The 19,861-nt window shown below is 39.2% G+C and overlaps 1 protein-coding gene across 1 annotated transcript in view; it reads right to left on the reverse strand.

The window, feature by feature from the left end:
* The window catches only part of TICRR (TOPBP1 interacting checkpoint and replication regulator), a 47,757-nt gene that overhangs the window by 471 nt on the left and 27,425 nt on the right, over nucleotides 1-19,861 (reverse strand). The window contains exons 14-22 of the mRNA XM_007946108.1: nucleotides 19,510-19,606; nucleotides 17,652-17,709; nucleotides 15,922-16,068; nucleotides 12,890-12,980; nucleotides 7,604-7,665; nucleotides 6,663-6,797; nucleotides 4,995-5,152; nucleotides 647-2,825; nucleotides 433-558 (exon numbers count right to left, since the gene is read on the reverse strand). Of these exons, the coding sequence (XP_007944299.1) occupies nucleotides 433-558; nucleotides 647-2,825; nucleotides 4,995-5,152; nucleotides 6,663-6,797; nucleotides 7,604-7,665; nucleotides 12,890-12,980; nucleotides 15,922-16,068; nucleotides 17,652-17,709; nucleotides 19,510-19,606 (3,053 nt within the window). The remainder of the gene's footprint in view (nucleotides 1-432; nucleotides 559-646; nucleotides 2,826-4,994; nucleotides 5,153-6,662; nucleotides 6,798-7,603; nucleotides 7,666-12,889; nucleotides 12,981-15,921; nucleotides 16,069-17,651; nucleotides 17,710-19,509; nucleotides 19,607-19,861) is intronic.

A 19,861-nucleotide genomic window follows, 5' to 3' on the forward strand; every position in this document is an offset into this window, starting at 1 on the left:
ACAAGCCAGAATCTGTCCTCTCTAGGTGGGGTGGAGAAATGGGCATCCTAGAGCCTGAAGGCCGATTAGGACAGCCAGGATGTACTAGGTAACATGGGCCAAGTGGCAGGGGGGAAACACTGGCTCCAAACATACCGTCTAACACTCCTGTTACTCAAACGACTTTTTAGATTCTGATTACCACAGACTAGCAATATATTGCAATATGCCCACTTCTGTGACTATCTTCATGAAGACATTTTAGCAAGAGTTTCAGGGGGTTTCTGTTAAGATGCATATTAGTTCTACCGTAGAGTCTCTCTGGGAAGGGCACAAGGCACTGTGGTCACAAAACCATTCCAGCATTCCCTAAGACTCCTCCAAAAGTGATTTGCCTGGCAGGCGTGATGAGTCTGATCCTGGTGATGGTCTCCTGGACCTTTAACAAATTACCTTTGGTGTCTTTACACTGAGAGGAAACTGTCCTTCCCTGGAACAGCAGAGGAGACTGGGTCAGTGCTTGAAGACCACTAGCAGAGAGGCAGGTCCGCACAGCACAGCTGGGAGGTGGGGTGGAGCCTGGAGAGATTCCACATGGTCAGTACAGCAGAGCAGGGCTCCTCCCACCAGGGACCATGTGAAAGATGAGTTTCAAAAACAAGCTCACCTGAAACAAAGACCTCCTCATCCCCTGTGGAGGGAAGCTGCCCCATACTTGCACCCGGAGACTTCTCTCCATTCGCTTCTGAGTCTTCTCTCTGGCTATCATAGATTCTCTTGGCCCAATACTCAGCTTCTTCCTTATTAGAAAGGAGTCTCTTCCTGGAGCGCAGTCCACACTGTCCCCATGAGGTGCCTTCAGCCTTAGGCACATTCTCCCTCGGAGGTGATTGCTCTGGCAGCTGACATACCCCCTCAAGTTCAAACTCCCCTAGGATGCGAGTTTTACTGACACCGAGTTCAAACCCTTGCTCCTTTCCCTCCGGCTCAAGCCCTGTCCCACTCCCTGGAAGGTCTGCACTGACTTCGTTCCTCCCTGCAGAGCTGCTCCCGCTGCAGTCTACTGCCCTCTTTCTCCTGGGCCAGTCTTTAATCGTGTCAGGAGGTGTCTTTCCATGGTGCTTGGGAGATGGTGTCCAAGGAACCCCAAGCTCTGCTTGAAAAGGAGAGGGGGCACTAGAGGGGCAGCGGGTTGGGGTGCAGGACTGGCAGATGTAACTCTGTCCCCAGCTCTTTCCAGGGGTGCTGTGTGAGGAGTGGAGGCAGGGGGGTGACATGTAGCTGGTGTCAGGTTTACCTGAGGGCCTGCTGCCTCTGGCTGAGCTGAGACCAGGGAAGGTGCTCTCCTCTCTTAGAGAGCTATCCTCCCTTAGAGGTTCAGTGTCTAACAAAGAGCTGGGCTCTATCTTTTTAATTCGAAGCTTGGGGAGGCCTGAAGCTTGCATCTCCAGCTCAACCTCGTAAGTCTGTGGGCTGGCAGAGGCTCTGGAAGGCTGAGTTGAAGCCTGCAGATTCTCTTGATGTGCTACGGTCTGGCCCTGCTTTCTGTTTGCCATGTAGCACAAGCTGTACAAAGGTGCCAGAGGGGAGCTGGACCCAGAGGAAGGGGGAGATGGAGGAATCCCAGGGTGAGACAGAGAAGGCTGTTTATCAGCAACCACCGTCCTTAACGCCTCACCTTGCTCCAGTGAAATATTAGTTTTCACGTTATCACTGCCGTGGTGTTCATCTTCATCAACAAGGTACTCTGTGTCACTTGAAATAAGCAAAGGGGAGGACATATGCCAGCCTCTTCCTAAACTAGCCCCAGGGTAACTATGTCTTTCTGGAGAAGACTGAGGAGAGAGGCTCCCTTCCTTTTGGTCCTTTTGAGAATTTGTGATGGCAGCTGGTTTGCCAGTTTTGCCAACCACAGGAACACCCAAGGTGTTAGGCTGGCACTCTGGGATGCTTCTTTCAAGATTAGAGGTATTTCTGTATCGGTTTCCAATTTTAGAAGGGGGTGGAGGAGGAAAGGTGTCAGATTTATGTACCTGTGAGATTCTGGGGGGAGTTGAGGGAACAGAACATGGGAGTGATGTGGCTACATGAGATGATTGCTGGGGCACTTTCCAATCCAGTTCTCCAGGGACAGGAGAGTCCATCAGAGATTTCCTAAATGGACTCTTCTTGGAAATATCACATGAAGGAGAGTTAAATGGTTCCTTTGGAGAAATAGGTGGGTAGGAATTCATAGGTGAAGATTTTGGTCTCTTTGGAGTTTTGACAGATTTTTCCTTCAGTGTCTGTGCTGGTCCCTCTGCCTGAGAAGCTCCAGGGACCTGGGGACCTTGACTCTTTTGGTTCTGGTGTATGCCCACAAAGTCCACCTCTCCTAGCAACCCCAAGGATGCTGATTTTGAGGGTGTTCTAATATAGTGTCTAGTAGGAGTCAGGCACCCACTCCTGGTCTGGACAGTAGGTGTCGTCTGGGCTGCTGGACATAAGGTGCTTTCTGCATTGGAACGTACTGACTGTGACCAAGCACAAGTCTGCAGAAACTCAGGTGGCTGAGCAGCGTGCCTTCTGGGAGTTCTTGGTACCTTCTTTTCAAGAGGAGAGGCAAGTCCTTCCACCAGTGAGTATCCTTTTTGAGGAGTTACTGTCAGTTCAGATGGTGAATCACAGCCATATGAAGGAGAGTCCTTTAAGGACTCCTTAAACACTGCCTGTTTTGCAGGTGTCATTTCTGCAGGGGATTCCAGCAGCCTTTCTGGAGTGCAGCTTGGAGTCTGTGGTGTACAAGGGAGCCTTCTTAGTGTAGCTTTAGAAGAGCTTGGGGATTTCCAGTAACTCTTCTTGGGAGTCTGTAAAAAAAAAAAAAAAAAAACACCTCAGTGCTTGAATATCACAAGCTATATTGTCTCTAAAGAGTGCTTTAATAATCTAGAAAGTAATTAGAAAGGTAAATAGGAGATTTACAGGCAGTCAAAGGAGTGATCTTAAGTTGGAAACTTTAATAGCTATCTGTTTGCCACTTCAAAACATGACTCAGGTTTTACTTGTCCACTTTTTCTAGCACCAACCACTGCATTAAATTTTAGTTTGTTCTCCTAAGAGGAAATAATCTAAATAACTTGCATACTACAGCTAAAATATACTTTCCCTCTAACTGTCTCACTCTGCTACTCGGACATCCACTAGCTCTTCCACCTTTTCTAGCAAGACAGCTATTTCTGATCTTTGCCAAAAGAGCCTCTAGATGCCACCTCATCTGTTCAACCTCATTCAACTTGTGCTTAGGACTCCCAGGGTGGTGCAAATGATTACACACTCTACAATTAGCCAAAAGGTGGGTGTGTTCAAACCTACCCAGAGATGCCTCAGAAGAAAGGTCTTGTGATTTTCAGAAAGGTCTCAGACTTCAAACCCCTATGGAGCAGTTCTGCTCTGCACACAGAGTCACCATGAGTCAGAATCGACATGACAGCAACCACCACCACCATGTGCTTACTAAGCAGCTACTAGGTGCCAGGCACTGTATGTGTGTGCTGGTGAGGCAGAGCAGGAGTATCTCAGAAAGGACACACTCTAACCAAAAAGATTTCCTTACTTTCTTACAAAAATGCAGTTAAAAATTCCAGCAGGTAAGGAAATCAGACACCTCTCTATTCTATAGTTTTACTTCATCATCTCAAGGGAATCCTGGTCTAGTTGGTATTTCATATTCAGTAGGATATAAATAAATGATAATTCATTGAGCCCTTGTAGTGCAAAAGTTAAGAACTCAGCTGCAAACCAAAAGGTTGGTGGTTTAAACTCACCAATGACTCCATGAGAGAAAGACCTGGCAATCTGATTCTGTAAAGGTTATGGCCTAGAAAACTGGGGCAGTTCTAATCTGTCACATGTGGTCACTAAGAATCAAAAAACTGACTCAATGGCATACAGCAACAATGACAGGGACATGTACCAGACATTGAGAGCACAGCATGGGGAAGGAAGGGGTCAAGAAGAAGGAAACAATGTGGGCAAAGGCACAAAAGTGAAATTAGCACACATGTGCAAGCCAATCACAGCCTAATGTGGGAAGGCAGGGTGTGAAGGAAAGGGGGTAAGGAATGAGGCCAACCAGGCTCTTAGGGATCAGACCATAAAAGGAGGACCTTGCCTCCCCTGTGGAGGATACTTGACCAGGGTTCTATAGAGCTATAGTTTTCACAACCTTCCCCACAGCTCCATGTCCTCTCCAACGTCAAGCTGTTTATTGGGTTTCTAAGTAAAGATAATTTTTGAACACAAATTCCATTTTAGGAAAACTTAGAAAACCTCCTTTAGCAGACAGGGAATCTGTGGAGTTTTAAAAAAAGTATTGGGGTCAGATGAACATTTTAGAGAGATCATTCTGACCCCTGGGGAGGATGGATTTGAGAGGGAAAAGCTGTTGAAATGTCCCAGGTAGAACTGAAGAGAATCTGAACTAGAACAGGAACTTCATGGATGGGGAACAGGGGATGGGTACAATATACAGTTTGTAAATAAATCTGCTGGATTGAATAAGCAGAAGCAAAGGGTGATTTCTGGGTTTCTAACACTGGGTGACTGGATGGAGCAGGCAATCCACCTGAAAGATCTTTCCAAAAAAACATACCAAACTCACTGCCATCAAGTCGGTTCCAACTCATAGCGACCCCTCCTTGGGTTTCCAAGGCAGTATCAGTACAGAAGTAGACTGCCCAGCCTTCTTTCTGAGAAAGATCTTTAGGTAGTGGATATTTTAAATGGTAGAGGAAGCCAAGACAACAGATGTCATCTTTATCTCCTCTCCACAATCCTGGTTTCAGTAAAACTGCTACTCACAGTACCCATATACCCCAAAAAACTACTCATTTGAACCAACCCAAATGCCCCAAATTTCTATTATTAGCCAAAAGGTTACCTGCTTTCTCTTCCCTAACAGACTCTATGGGTTCCCCTGGCTGTGTCTCTTTGTTCCCTAAGAACATACTACTTTGAATGTCATAGAAATGTTATACCTGATAAGCTGTAGTTATCTCAGAACCCAACATGTTTCTTGAAGGCCTTTTAATGTGGGCTGAGCCCTTCTCTGAGGGGCTGGTCATCTTAGACACTGCACCAAAGAGAAGTGTCTTGGGAGACCGAATGCTTTGGGCTGGAAAATTTTCTCTTCGATCTGCAAGTAAAAAAAAAGTGATAGTATTTTATTCCTTCTCAACTTTTGCCCTTCTAATACTATTAAAATAGCCAGTCCATAAAAGAAAGAAGACAATGATTCTTGACAGCAACTGGGAGGAAAACCCTACTTAATTCTCAGCAATATCAGCAACTGCAATGCCTGTTGCCTAAATTTTAATAAGACTGCACACCAGCCCCCGCCTCTAAGTTAGGAAATATAGGCAACAGTGAGGTGCAGAAAGCAATTTGGTCTGTTGTTCTGGGTTCCTGAGAGCCCTGAGAGGCTCACCTGGAGGGTCCAATTCTGACTAAGCCTCATAGGCTTGCTGCAATTTATAATGGCCATGTAGTAAAGCCAATAAAGGCTTTGGAAGATGGGGCCCAGGGAACTTCCAGGTGGGAGAAAAAGAACATCTGCTCACAGGAGGGTGGTGTGTCCTATGGAAACTCTGCACTGGAACCCCTCCCAGACCTTGCCTTATGCATCTCTTCATTAGTATCTCTTTTTTGTTGTAGTTATTGTTATTGAAAGTATGGTGCCTCCCTTAAGCCCAGGAGTCATTCCAGCAAATTATTGGGAAGGAGCAGGAGAAGACAGCTGGTCTCCAGATCATGGTCTTCAGAGGGATCATGTGGACTCCCAAGCTTACGGCTGGTACCCACTGACCCTGTCCTGCCCCAGGTAACTGTATGTGTGTTGTGGGGAGCTGCATGAACAGCTGGGGTCTGAACTGAACAGGGAAAGGAAGCTGAAATTTGAAATGACATAGCTGGTGTATAGAGTAGGATTCATTACCTACCACACAACTTGGCATCAGAGCTGAGTGATCTCAGCACCCCTGGTATGGTTTGATATAATTGGTGCAACAAGCAAAATCAGGAAGAAAGAACCCTGAATGCTCAGCAACTAAAATAATTTAAATTTATTAATATAAATATAAGGAGCTCTGGTGGTGTAGTGCCTAAGGCATTTGACTGGTGGTTTAAACCCACCAGCCACACCTCGGAAGGAAGATTAGGCAATTTACTTCCGTAGAGATACCACCTCGGAAACCCAAGGAGGGGTCGTTATGAGTCAGATATGACTCAATGGCAGTGAGTTTGGTTTGGTTAATATAAACATAAAAGCACATATCTGATTATCCAAGCTCATCATGGATAAAATGATGAAGAACATATAAAAAGGTATCACATTCCACATGGGATACTTATACGTCAGATCTGGTCTGATAAATAGAAATTATGGGTAAACATGGATTAATCTCTCTTGAATGAATGAGTTACCTAAAAGGATAGTGCAAATGACCAGTTATAGGAATCCAAAGGGATAGCTCAATCTTGACAAGCCTGTTCCCATAGTTCACTGCCCAAACTTCACATATACATATGTATTCTATAGTACTCTTCTCCAGTCAAGGAAAAAAATGTGAAATTTCACATTTCTTTTCCCAAAACCCTTCCCACCAAGCCATCATGGGCTTGTGAAGGTAGGTAGGTATGCATGTTACCTGACTTATCATGCTGGAACGAGTGAACTCTCTGAATACTTCGAGATTTTGGCTGAGATGCAGAATAGAAGAAACCAGAATTTGTCCTGCTGACTAACAATTGCTTGATTCGAGGACTTCGTCTCAAACTTAATTCTGTGAAACCAGACTCACAGTCAGTAACCAGGGAAAATTGCAAGCTTGTCATTTCCCTATACTGTCAGAAATGGGTAAAAATTATGTAATATCAAGTACAAAACAAAAACTGTAGACAAGCTATTGGCTTTAAGAGACATATGAAATGTTGTAATAAGGCTTACAGGAGTTTAATATATGGTTCCAACAAGGTATTAAAAGACATTAACTAATCTACCTCACTCTCAACTTCAAAAGTCTTATAAACTGCCATTCTTTAAGCATGATGTAAGGTGAAAAAAGCTGTGTGATTTTTATAAAAATACAAAATACAGATTTCATGTGTAATAGTTACAATGTTTGTATAGAAATAATACCAGAGAGTATATGCTAAAATGTTAATAGTTGAGTATTGCTGATTTGTGGGATTCCTAAATGATTTTTAAAAATCTGGCTTCTCCACATTTTCTGATTTCTACAACAAACAAGAATTACTTGCACAATTAAAAAAAGAAAATAATTTTTGAAATCTTATCATATGCAATTTTAAATAAGCCATAGCACTTCATATAAAGTAATGGTTTAGGCCTCATCTTGAATCCCCTTTCCATTGAGTAACAATATTTCTTCTCCAGAAATTCTCTCAGTAAATTTGGTATAAAAGAACATTCACCTATAAACACATACTGAGCTATGATTTTGGCCAGCAAATTGGCATAATTTCCATAAAATATCTTAAGATAAGTCAGGTGACAACACAGTACAGAAAGGTTTTTAGAGAAATGAGGTACAATGCAAAAAATAAACTAAATGTTGGTAATGCTCACCATTTTCTCCTCTTTCAGGGGACTCTTCAACAATGCCAATATCAGGACCAGGATCAGATGACCTTGAGGAAGGACAAGCACAAGGATTGTCCAAAGTCACTCATAATTAAAACATATTAGAGATAAAGTTTTTATCCAGCAAGGTGACAAAGATCCCAGGGTTGGATAACACCAGTGCTGGTGAGCACTTTACATTATTGCCAACTTAAAATGGTTTGAACTCTGTTTTTGAAAACCAATTCTGCAACATCAAAATTAATTAAAAATTAATGTATACCTTTTAAGCCGTCAATTCCACTTCTAATAATTTAACTTACAGATAAAACTGTTAAGTGTGTAAAACCAAATACACAAATAATGTCAATATGGCATCTTGAAAGATGAAGTAGATTCACTTCTCTCTATTCTTCCTGCTAAGAACAGATAAAACCCAGGATGATATTCACAAAACAAACATAAAAAGATTCTGAAACGTGGAAAGAACAAGGCAGACTGGCTAGGGACCTTAGGACCAAAGGAAAGACATAGCAGTGAATTACCTGCATCTTCTTTTCGCTGGTAATATCCTGGACTGGGTGCCAAAGCAGCTGACAACCCAGACATACCAATGAGTGCAAACAAAAACAACCCCAAGAAGAGCTACCACACTCTGCCCAAAGGACAGAAAAAGGGGCAGTCTGGCAAGATACAAACATTTAGACCACAATGCCACTACTCCAATCAATTGCCACGGAAAAAACAGGAGCCCTGGCCCCCATCCCCATCAGCAAAGGCTGAATGGGGAGACTAGCTAGCCCTTAACCTTGGTCTGGCAGTAATGAGGCCTAATTTCTTTATTTTCAACAGGTGAATGAATTTAAAAATTGTGGTATATCCACTCAGTGGAATACCAATAACCCGTTTCTGTTGAATCGATTCTGACTCATGGCATCCCCATGTGTTAGAGTAGAACATAGGGTTTTCTTGGCTGTAATTATTATAACCTAATGGGATACTACTGAACAATAAAAATGGATGAAATATTGAAACATACAAGATAATCTCAAAATAATTATGCAAGTAAAAAAGGCCGGACAGAACAATGCACACTGCGTGCTTCCATGTATATAAAACTCTAGAAAGTGCAATAATCTATTATTCCCCCCATCCTAATGGGTGTGAAGTGTGTATCACTGTGGTTTTGATTCGCATTTCCCTAATGACTAACAATGTTGAACATCTTTCCATGTGCTTCCTGGCCATGTGTATATCCTCTTTGGAGAAATGTATAGCAAATCCTTTACTCAGATTTTAATTGGCTTATAAGCCTCTTTGTTGTTAAGTTGTAGGAGTTCTTTGTATTTTCTAGATATTAGTCCCTTACCATATACGTGATTTGCAAATAGTCTCCCATTCTATGGGTTGTCTTTTTACTTTCTTTACAGTGTCCTTTGGACACAAAACTTTTTAATTTTGATGAGCTCCAACTTATCTATTTTTTGTTTTGTTGTTTGTGCTTTGATATCATATTTAAGAAACCATTGCCTAATCCAAGACCACAAAGATTTATGCCTATGTTTTCTTCTGAAAGCTTAATAACTTTAGCTCTTATTAAGTTTTTGAGCCATTTTGAGTTAATTTGTTTTTATTAATTTGCATAAAGTGAGGACACATGGGTTTTTATAATAGTATTTTCTATACTTGATTGTTTGCACTACTTCTTAATTTCAGGAAAGAAAAAGAGGACTTCTGGTAAGATGGAGGAACAGGCAGACAAGCAACACAGACCTCTTCAACAAAGAAAAGAAAAACCTATTGACAGAGATACAGAAGATACTCCTGGAGCCCTGAGCTTTGAAAGGAACTATACAGAAGTAGATTAGGCACCACTAGTGGAAAAATCTGAACAAAAACAGTGAGTACAGAGACAGTTGGAGCTCTGGATTGTTAAGATACTCTGACAGTACCAACAGCCTGAATATTTCCAAGTGGTGTTGGGACCTGAGAATTGACCTAAAGATTAGCCCTGGTCACCAAGGATTGCAGGGATGATGGCGCTAGTGGCCTATGAGTAGAAAAGGAAACAGCAAGGAGGGAAACAATCTGAGCTGTTGACTTCCCGCTGTCTGGAGGGTTCAGCCATTTTGATAGTTTACATGTGGCAGCAATTTTGGGTATTTTAAATGACTGAGGGTGCAGCCATTTTGAATCTTTACAAGTGGCAACCAGTTTGGATTTTAAAGTGATAGCATTCTCATTTGAATTCCAGGGACCTAAGAACAGGCTCTGTTTGCCAAGGTTGGCAAGGACATAAAGAGGCTGACAACAGGAAAGGAGACAGGTGGTTAAGTGTATTAAGTACTGTCAACTAGCGAACAGAGGAGCACAGCACAGTACCCTATTGCTGTAGATAACACACAAACAAAACAAAGAAAATGAAAATCGTGGGCAAGTCACTCCAAGATACAATCACCAATTAAATATAAACACAAAAACGTCACAATGCCTCAGAGACAACAGAGCATCACAGTCCAAGATAAAGCAGGAGAAACAAGGGACCTGGATACAGACCCAAAACACATCCCTGAAGAAGATGCAGCACTGGAACTCCCTGATAAAGAATTCAAAAGAATTTTATTTAGATATCTTCAAAGGATTGAGAGACAGATCAAGGAAAACACAGACAAAATCCTAGAAGAATTTCAGAAGAAAATACAAGAACAAAATGACAAAATAAATGAAAAATTATAAATGATCCTAAATCTACAGACAGAAATCCAGAAGATTAATACTAAATTTTCAGAAATAGTTAACACATTGAAAGGCCAAAGGAGTAAAATTGATGCAATGGAAGACAGAATTAATGAGATTGAAGACAAATACCTGAATACGTCTTTGGAAAGGGATCAATCAGTAAAAAGATCAAAACAAAATGAAAAAGCCTAAGGTCCATGTACAATACCATCAAAAGGAATAACCTACGTGTCACTAGAATTCCAGAACAGGAAGAGAAAAATAAAACCACAGAGAAAATTGTCAAAGATTTGTTGGGAGAGAACTTCCCTGATACGATGAACAATGAGAATACATCTATTCAGGAAGTCCAACGAACTCCAAACAGGACAGACCCCCAAAGAAAATCACAAAGACGTATCATCATCAAACTTAGCAAAACCAAAGACAAAGAAAGAATCATGAGAGCAGCACAGGAAAAACGAAAAGTTACCCACAAGGGGCAACCAATAAGACTAAGCTTGGATTTCTTGGCAGAAACCATGCTGGCGAGAAGACGATGGGGTGGTATATATAAAACCCTGAAAGAGAAAAATTTCCAACCAAGAATTATGTATCCAGCAACACTGTCCCTCAAATATGATGGTGAAATTAAGACATTTTCAGATAAGCAGAAATTAAAGGAATTTGTTAAAACCAGACCAAACTTACAAGAGATACTAAAGGGAGTCCTTTGGACAGAGAAGCAGCAACAGTCAACAACAACTGACCATTAACACACAGGATGATATAACCCAGAAACCAACCCAGCTATGGAAGTATCCAAAGTAAATAAACCTACAAGATTATAAACAGGGAACCAGAGACATAAATTGACAAAGGAGAATAACTACAAACCAAAAAGGGGAAAAACTGTGTCATTACAGAACTTCTAGATGGTAGGGAAGTCAAGACAACTATAAGACAGAATAGATTGTTCTAAACTTGGGGAGAAAACTATAAATCACAGGGTAACCTCAAAGAAAAATGATAAACCTTCACATCAAAATAAAAAAGACCAGCACAAATATCTAGCAAATACTAAAACAACAGCAACAAAGGAAGTGATAACACGATTCATAAACAAAAGGAGCTCAGCATAGAAAATTATATGGAACAAAGAAATCGACACCACGAAAAAGCACATAACAAAAATGACAGCAACAAATTCATATTTGCCAATAATTACTTATCTGGCAAGGGACTTATCTCTAAGATTTATAGAAAACTCCAATGCCTCAACAGCAAAGGAATCAACAATCCAATTGAAAAATGGGCAGAAGACATGAATAGACGCTTCACCAAGAGGATATTCAGGTGGCCAGCTAATACATGAAGAGATGCTCACAATCATTGGCCATCAGAGAGGTGCAAATCAAAACAACAATGAGATAGCATCTCATCCCAGCACTGATGGCAAGGTTCAATAAGACAGAAAATAACAAATGCTGGCGGGGATGTGGAGAGATTGGGACTCTCATACACTGATGGAGGGACTGTGAAGTGATACAACCACTGTGGAAAGCAGTATGGTGATTCCTTAGAAAGCTGGAATTGGAGATACCATTTGACCTAGTAATGCCATCACTAGGTATATATCCTTGAGAGGTGAGAACCAGGACACTCATGTTCATCATAGCACTGTTTACAATAACAAAAAGACGGAAACAACCTACATGCCCATCAGCGGAAAAGTGGATGTCCTAACTATGGTACATACACATACTGAATGCTATGCAGCACTAAAGAATAATGTAGAGTCTGCAAAACACGGCACAATATGGATGAACTTGGAGGACACTATGCTGAGTGAAATAAGTCATTCACAGAAAGACAAATATAGTATTAGTTCGTTGTTGTGGAGGGTCAAGGAAAGGTTTATATATGGAGGGAAACTTTCTTTGTTGATTGCCAGGGGTGGGAGGGGAGTGGAGAGAACACTGCGGAAAAAAAAAAAAAGCAATGACCCATGTCACTTTAGTTTCGTGTATTTCACTGAACATAAATTATACTTCAATATAATGCATTGAAAAAAAAAAAAGAAAAAGAAAAGAACCACTGGATATGTTACCATCTACTAATAAACTGAGTTATTAGTAAAAAGTGTTGAGATCCAATCAAGGACTAGACTTCAGTGGGAAAACATTAGAATGCAAAGAAAAATGGATTTGGAGGTTGATGACTTTAAAAAAAAAATTCTGACATTAATTATTGAAGCTGCAGCATGTCATGTATTACATCTAAGTCTCACTTTCTCTATCGCTACAATGCCACAATACCTGTTTTATCTGCTTCCTGGGTTATAGGAATCAAAAGAGCTGATATGTAAATAAAACAAATATATAAACTTTGAAATCCTACCATTATACCTTGTGATATTATTATTATTAAGCTGAGTAATCCTGTTACTCTTCAGTCCCTAGGATTTATAGAGTGGCCTTTGGTTATAAGCAACACAGGTAAGATGTGTCATGAAGGTCAAGAGAAGACAGTGGTCCACAAGATTGTTATGAAGGCTGTGAGGGTGTTACTCACCTGCCTTTGATCTGTCTATGTAGAAGTCTTTTGGATATTTGCTTATGTTCTGGAGTCTCTGCCACACTCTTAGTCAGCAGTTTATGATAATCTAAAATGTAAAAACAATGTAACTTATAAATATCACATGACCTTATTAAGACGCAGCAAGGCAAAGGTAGCAGTTTGAATTTATATATGATTATATTTAGTCGAAGTGGATCTTAATGGTCTTTGGGCTGATGTCTAACCAAGGACTCAATTTAAAATGATATAATAGATTATCAGCATTATTAGAAATTGAAAAAAAAAAAAAAAAATGTAAATTATTACCCAGTAAGAAATTGTGAAAAAAAGAAAGTTGCTGTTATTAGGACTAACACATTCTTCCATCTAGTTTGTTGTTTTTGTACTTATGATTAAACGCAACAGCTAGTTGCTATAGAGTCAATTCTGACTCTTGGCGACCCCATGAGTGTCAGAGCAGAACTGTATCCCATAGGGATTCCAATGGCTGATTTTTTGGAAATAGACTGACAGGCCTTTCTTCTGAGGTGCATCTGAGTGGACTCGAACCTCCAACTTGCTGGTTAGCAGCTAAGTGCATCAACCGTTTGCACAACCCAAGGACTCCTAAACCAAAAAACCAAATTTACTGCCACTGAGTCAATTCTGACTCATACTGACCCCAACGGGTTTCTGAGGCAGTAGATCTTTACAGAAGTAGACTGCCCCATCTTCCTTTCACGGAGTGACTGGTGGGTTTGAACTGCCAACCTTCTGGTTAGCAGTCAAATGCCTTAGGCACTGTACCACCACAGCTCCTTTCACACCCACTAGGATGGCTATAATTAAAAAAAGACAGACAGTAACAGGTGTTGGTGAAGACGTGGAGAAATTGGATTCTCATACTTTGCTGATAAGAATATAAAATGATGCAGTTGCTTTGGAAAACAGTCTGGCAACTCCTCAAAAAGTTAAAAACAGTTACACACAATGTAGTAATTCCAGTCCTAAGTATATACCCAACAGAATTAAAAACATATTTGCATATAAGATCTTATACACAAATATTTATACCAGAATTATTCATAAAAGCCAAAAAGAAAAGCAGCCCAAATATCCATCAATTGATGAATGAATAAAGAAAATGTAATATATAGCCATACAATGGAATTATTATTCAGCCATAAAAAGGAATGATACTTATAACATGGATGAACCTTGAAAACATGCTAAATGAAAGAAGACAGAAACAATAGGCCACGTATATACATATATGAAATGTCTGGAATAGGCAAATCAAGAGAAAGAAAGTAGACCTTGGAAACATGCTAAATAAAAGAAACCAATCACAAAGGACCACATGTTACACGATTCAATTTATATGAAATATTCACAACAGGTAAATCTATAGAAACAGAAAATAAGATTGGTGGTTCCCTATGGCAGGGAAAATTGGGAGAGTGTCTGCTAAGCATAGGGTTTCCTCTTGAGGTGAGGAAAATGTTCTGGAATTAGATAGTGCTGATGGTTGTACAACTTGTATATATTCTAGAAAGTACTGAATTGTATACCTTAAACAGGTGAATTTTATGCTACATAGTTCTATCTCAAGTTTTTAAAAAAGAAAAAAAAGTGAAAATATTAGAAAACAACTGGTCATAGCAGTAAAATTGAACACTATCCTTTATTTTTAACTGGTTTTCTAAATAAATGCAAGGAGGTCTGGCAGTGTAGTGCCTAAGGCACTTGACTGCTAATCAGAAGGCTCGAGGTTCAAACCCACCAGCCACTCCTTGGAAGGAAGGTTGGGCAATCTATTTCCGTAGTGATACTGGCTCAGAAACCCAAGGAGGGGTCCCTATGAGTTGGGTCCAACTCTATGGCACATAACAACAAAATAAATGCAAGAAAATATTTTTTGAAATTGGAATCAGGTTCAAAGAATAACAATACATAATCTGTATCCACTACCAGTTTAAGAATTAGGCTACCCCGAAATGTCTTGTTCTTTACTTTCCTTTTCTTCCCTACATATAACCTTCTGTGCCAACGAATGTCACTGAACAATATGTATAGAAACTGTTACATGGATACCTAATTTGTTGTGTAAACTTTTACCAAAAACACAATTAAAAAAAAAAAAAAAAATTCCCCAGGGGATTCTGATGTTTAGTCAAGCACATGGGAAGCACTGATTCTCTTAATTGGTACTAAGTATTTTATTTCATATTGTTCTTTATTTTTTCAAATGTCTTGCCTCTTCTCCACAGCAAGTTCTTAGAAGAAAGGACTGTATCTCTGTATCTTCAACATCTAGCTTTGTACCTGACATATATTAGGCATCTAGATTAAAATGTTTTATTTGCATTATGACATGATAGTTTCCCTGTTCCAATCTGTATATCTAAGAAGTAAGTATTCTATTTCACTCAAACTGCAAACTGAAACTGCAAAACAAACCAAAACAAAATCAATGTAATTAAAGCTTCCTAGAAGACCTAGATGCCGGACCCTGACAGCTGATTAGGAGGGTAAGGTAAATCTCCTGCAGGAGAAAAGCCAATCTCCGTCTGGAGGCACTGCAACTGTAAAAGGCTTACTAGAGGTGTTCTGCATACTCTGCCTGGGAAGAAGGGCCACCTTCAAGTGAAACAGAACTGAAAAGCTCTGGACTGAGATCTTATGTCAGAGTGGAGTCAGGAAAGAGACAAAAGACAGACTATAAGAAGTCTGTCCTCTCATGCTGATTGTCTCAATGTTTTCACAATATTTATTATACATTATTTCCCCACAGTGATTAGCAGTAAAACCTTTAAACTGAAAAAGGTCTGCATGCTTGTCTGGAGAAGGAGCTAGACTGGGAGAGACTAATTAATTAATTCTGCATCTAAGCTTGGAGGGAAAGAAAAACCCCAAATGCAAAATTATTTGATAGCAACCATAGAAAGAGGAAAAGACTGAAACCTAATGAGCTTCTGCAACAAAGAATCTGGGGACTGGTTTGGGTCCAAGAAGCCCTTTCTCTCAGTTCCTCTAAAATGCAGTACCTTTGGTCCTCTTGAAGTTGTCAGATTTATACTCTAGACCCTCCACAGCTGACACAGAATGGCTTCGAGGCAACCCCTGCTTTAGTGATCTCTTTGAAGGAGAAAGCATTTCCTGGTTGAAAAGATTTCTTCGAACTTTGGTCACTTCTGAATCATCATTAAAAAAAAAAAAAAAAAAAAAGACCAAATATTATGACTAACAAATACCATATCTAAGAAAAGATATCCAAAACAGAAGCTGCTTAAGGACACTGTTCTAGAGATTGACTGCTATATTCACATTTAGCAACAGGATTTCCTTAAATATTATACTGCCATGGTGTATTCAAACTATCTACCCCTTCAAACTCTACTTAAACTCAACTTTTCAGGAACACAAAGCAGGTCCACATCACTTAAATTAAAAGCTTTACTCATTGCTAAATGGGCGTATCTTTAAGTAAAAATGTGGCCAATATAAGTCATGGTCCTTTTAATATAGCCCAGTGTTGTGACTGTTCTCATCTTAAACCTTTTGGCTACCAGTTTTTCAGCTCACCTTTGAGCACAGAATCTGTTCTTTTCAATCCCACAGATTTCATTCTTTTTCTTATAATCATTTTACTAATTTTCTGGGTTATTTTTAATTATATTCCTGACTCCAAAACATGAATAGTTCTAAGATCATAGAAACTCAAAGGAGGAAACATAGTTGAAAAGTCAAGAAAGACTTGACACAGCTAAAAGGGTAGCATCTTAAACAAGATGGCCTAGTGGAAGCTACTCAAAAATTCATCAAAGGTAAATTCTACGAGCAACTCATTTAAATAAACCCCAAATAAACCAGGATCCAAAAATTAGGAAGAGCCCCTGTGTTTACCCATTACTTAGATAAACGTTAATGGAAAGGACACCAATAACATACACCAAAGTTTCAAAAGATACTTCTCCATCTCCATTACAAGAGGCCCTGACTTAGGCTGTCTGTGAAATTTATGACCTGGATGCCATATTCGATTTGTTACTTTCTCTTTGTTGCCCAACTTTTTTTTTTTAAATATAATATCTATAGAAAATTTCAAAGAATAATAAACACATACACCCTTCATCAAAATTCACCAACTGTTAACAGTCCCATCTACTCCTTTTTACACATACATATTTTTCCCCCTGAACCATTTGAGAGTAAATTGCAGACATCATAACCTTTTACTTCCCTGTACTTTAGCATATATCTTTGAAGACCAAAGACTTTCTACTACATAACCACAATGCCACTATTATACTAAAAATGTTTCTAACATTGATACCATATTATCTAGCATATCATCCATATTCAAATTTCTCTAGTTACCCCAATAATATCTTTTATAGCTTCCCCACTCCCAAACTTTAGAATCCAGGCAAAGATCATATAATACACTTGGTTATATGCTTAAACCCCTTTTGCATAAAACAGTCTCCCCATTTAAACCCCTTTCATCTAAAACAGTTTTCATCTGTCTTTTTGCTTTTTTGTCTTTCAAAACTTGTTTTTTTAGGTTTCAGGCCAGTTATTTTGTAGAATACAGTATTCTGAGACCACATGAATACTGTGGTTCCCTTGGGCATGGAATTTGGACATACTTTATTAACCAACAATTATATAAAACCATTAATTTATAGCTGTATGCATCTGTTTAAATATATGCAACCAAAATAAATTTATCATTATGGTGAATAAATCTTTAAATTGAGTAGACAAAGAATACCTTGTACTGTATCTTTCACTGCAGGTGGAGGCTGCAGCAGAGCAGAGTGAGAGTTCTCCTAATACATAAAGAAAATCCAATAAGAAAAATTTTAAAAGTATCCATATAAAATAAAATGAATAATAGTAATAATAATAAAAAAAAAAAACCCTGAAATGAAATCCTTTGACTCTTGCAGTTCCATTTGCAGGAATCTTTATAATTGTAAAATGCACAAGAATAAATATAGGTTATAAGGACACTATACTCACTGCTGCATTGTTGTAGAAATATAAAATAAGAAACATCCTAAATGCCCATAAAGAGTGAAATAATTAGTAAATTGATACATGTATCCAATGTAGGCACTGAAAGAATAAGGAAAAGCTGTATATACTAACATAGAAAGATGTCCACGATGTAAAAAAAGTGATGAACAGCAAATTGCAGAGTAGGTTGACCATTTTTTAGTTAAAACAAAAACCTGTGTGTGTATATGTATGTGTGTATAAGAGATATGTACACACCTCTTCCACATATCGACACATTGGTATACACAGAAAAACATTTGGTAAGATCCATAATGCATAAACTTATCACTGATTACTTCTGAAGGATGGATGGAGAGGCATGCTCTCTAACTTTTAACTTTGCATGATTTCAGCTTTCAAATGATGATTACGTATACCTCTTATAATTCAAAAACAAAGGAAACCCACATAAACTAATTAAAGGGTGGTTATGGGGCACAGTGGTTCAGTAATAGAATTCGCTTTTCCATGAAAGAGACCCAGGTTTGATTCCCAGCCAATGTATCTCAGGTGCAGCTACCACCCCGTCAGTGGAGGCTTGCATGCTGCTATGATTCTGAACAGGTTTCAGTGGAGTTTTCAGACTAAGATGAACTGGAGGAAGGGCCTGGCAATCTGCTTCTGAAAAGCAGGCAATGAAAACCTTCACACTAATTCTATAAAAACTCAACATCTGGTCCTTTCAGTAAACAGCTGTTACTTAGCTGTGTTACCACTCACTGATTTTCACATAAGAAAACACTCTTAGATTACTGCTTCTAAAGGTAGTGCTCACAGAACTGAGATAGCTGATTTCTACCTACTGCCACTGAGTCTATTCCAACTCACAGTGATCATATAGGATAGAGTAGAACTGCCCCATAAGGTTTCCAAGGCTGTAAATCTTTACGGAAGCAGACTGCCTCATCTTTTTCCCATGCAGTGCTTGGTGGGTTTGAACCACCAACCTTTTGGTCAGCTGCTGAATGCCTTTACCACTACACTACCAGAACTCCTTAGATAGGGGATTAGGGCAGTTCAAAAGTTTCAATGCATTCTTAGTCTCTCCTTTCTTTAGCAAGACATTAATTCCACTTAGTAAATATAGACTCCAGTTGGGGATTTTTGGTAATCAACCAAAACCTTCAATTCTTGTATCTAATAAACACAGAAAAACAATGACCACTTTGAGTCTTTCTTTGCCAATGAATTTGATATTGAAGTAAAACATACATACTGAAAAGTATTTTTTGGTATGCAACCAAAGTCCTATTATGATTGTACATTCAATTTTAATGACCTGTTTGCTTATTTTAGTTATTATTTATGTATTTTTAAAATCTACCTTAAATATTTTTAAATAATATGTTTATAACAACTTATTTTTTTGCTATTTTGGTAATCCCTTAACAAATTTGTGTTTCTTTATTCCTTGGATTACAGTTTCATACACATTCATAAAAAATATTTAATTTTATTTCTGCATCCTCCAATGTCCATTCCCTAAATGTAGAGACACTGCTTTTCATTCTTATTTATTATGTCAATTCAAGCCAGAATAAACAACTTCATTGCTGGAGATTACTCACATTTTTTGGAGCTCTCTTGGACACTTTGGGAATTTCAATTTGTCGAAGATTCTGTGAAACCTCTGCAATGCTTTTATGTCTGATTAATGCATTTTTCCTTTTAAAAACAGAAAGAGAGACACACTAGATAGCTGTTACAAGTAGTTAAATTGGAATGGAACTAGAGTCTAAAAGAAAACAAAGCCAGTTATGTTCTTACTTGGCCTAGATATATAGCCCGCCACAATTTCCAAAAGAAACTACTATAAATACAACTGTTGTTGTTGTTGTTGTTATGTGCCATCAAGTCGGACCCGACTCATAGCAACCCCTCCTTGGGTTTCCAAGGCAGTATCACTACGGAAGTAGATTG

This window comes from Orycteropus afer, unplaced genomic scaffold (assembly GCF_000298275.1).
Source record: "Orycteropus afer afer isolate SDZICR_OR568_19922 unplaced genomic scaffold, OryAfe1.0 scaffold00150, whole genome shotgun sequence".
In the NCBI taxonomy this organism is placed as follows: Eukaryota; Metazoa; Chordata; class Mammalia; order Tubulidentata; family Orycteropodidae; genus Orycteropus; species Orycteropus afer.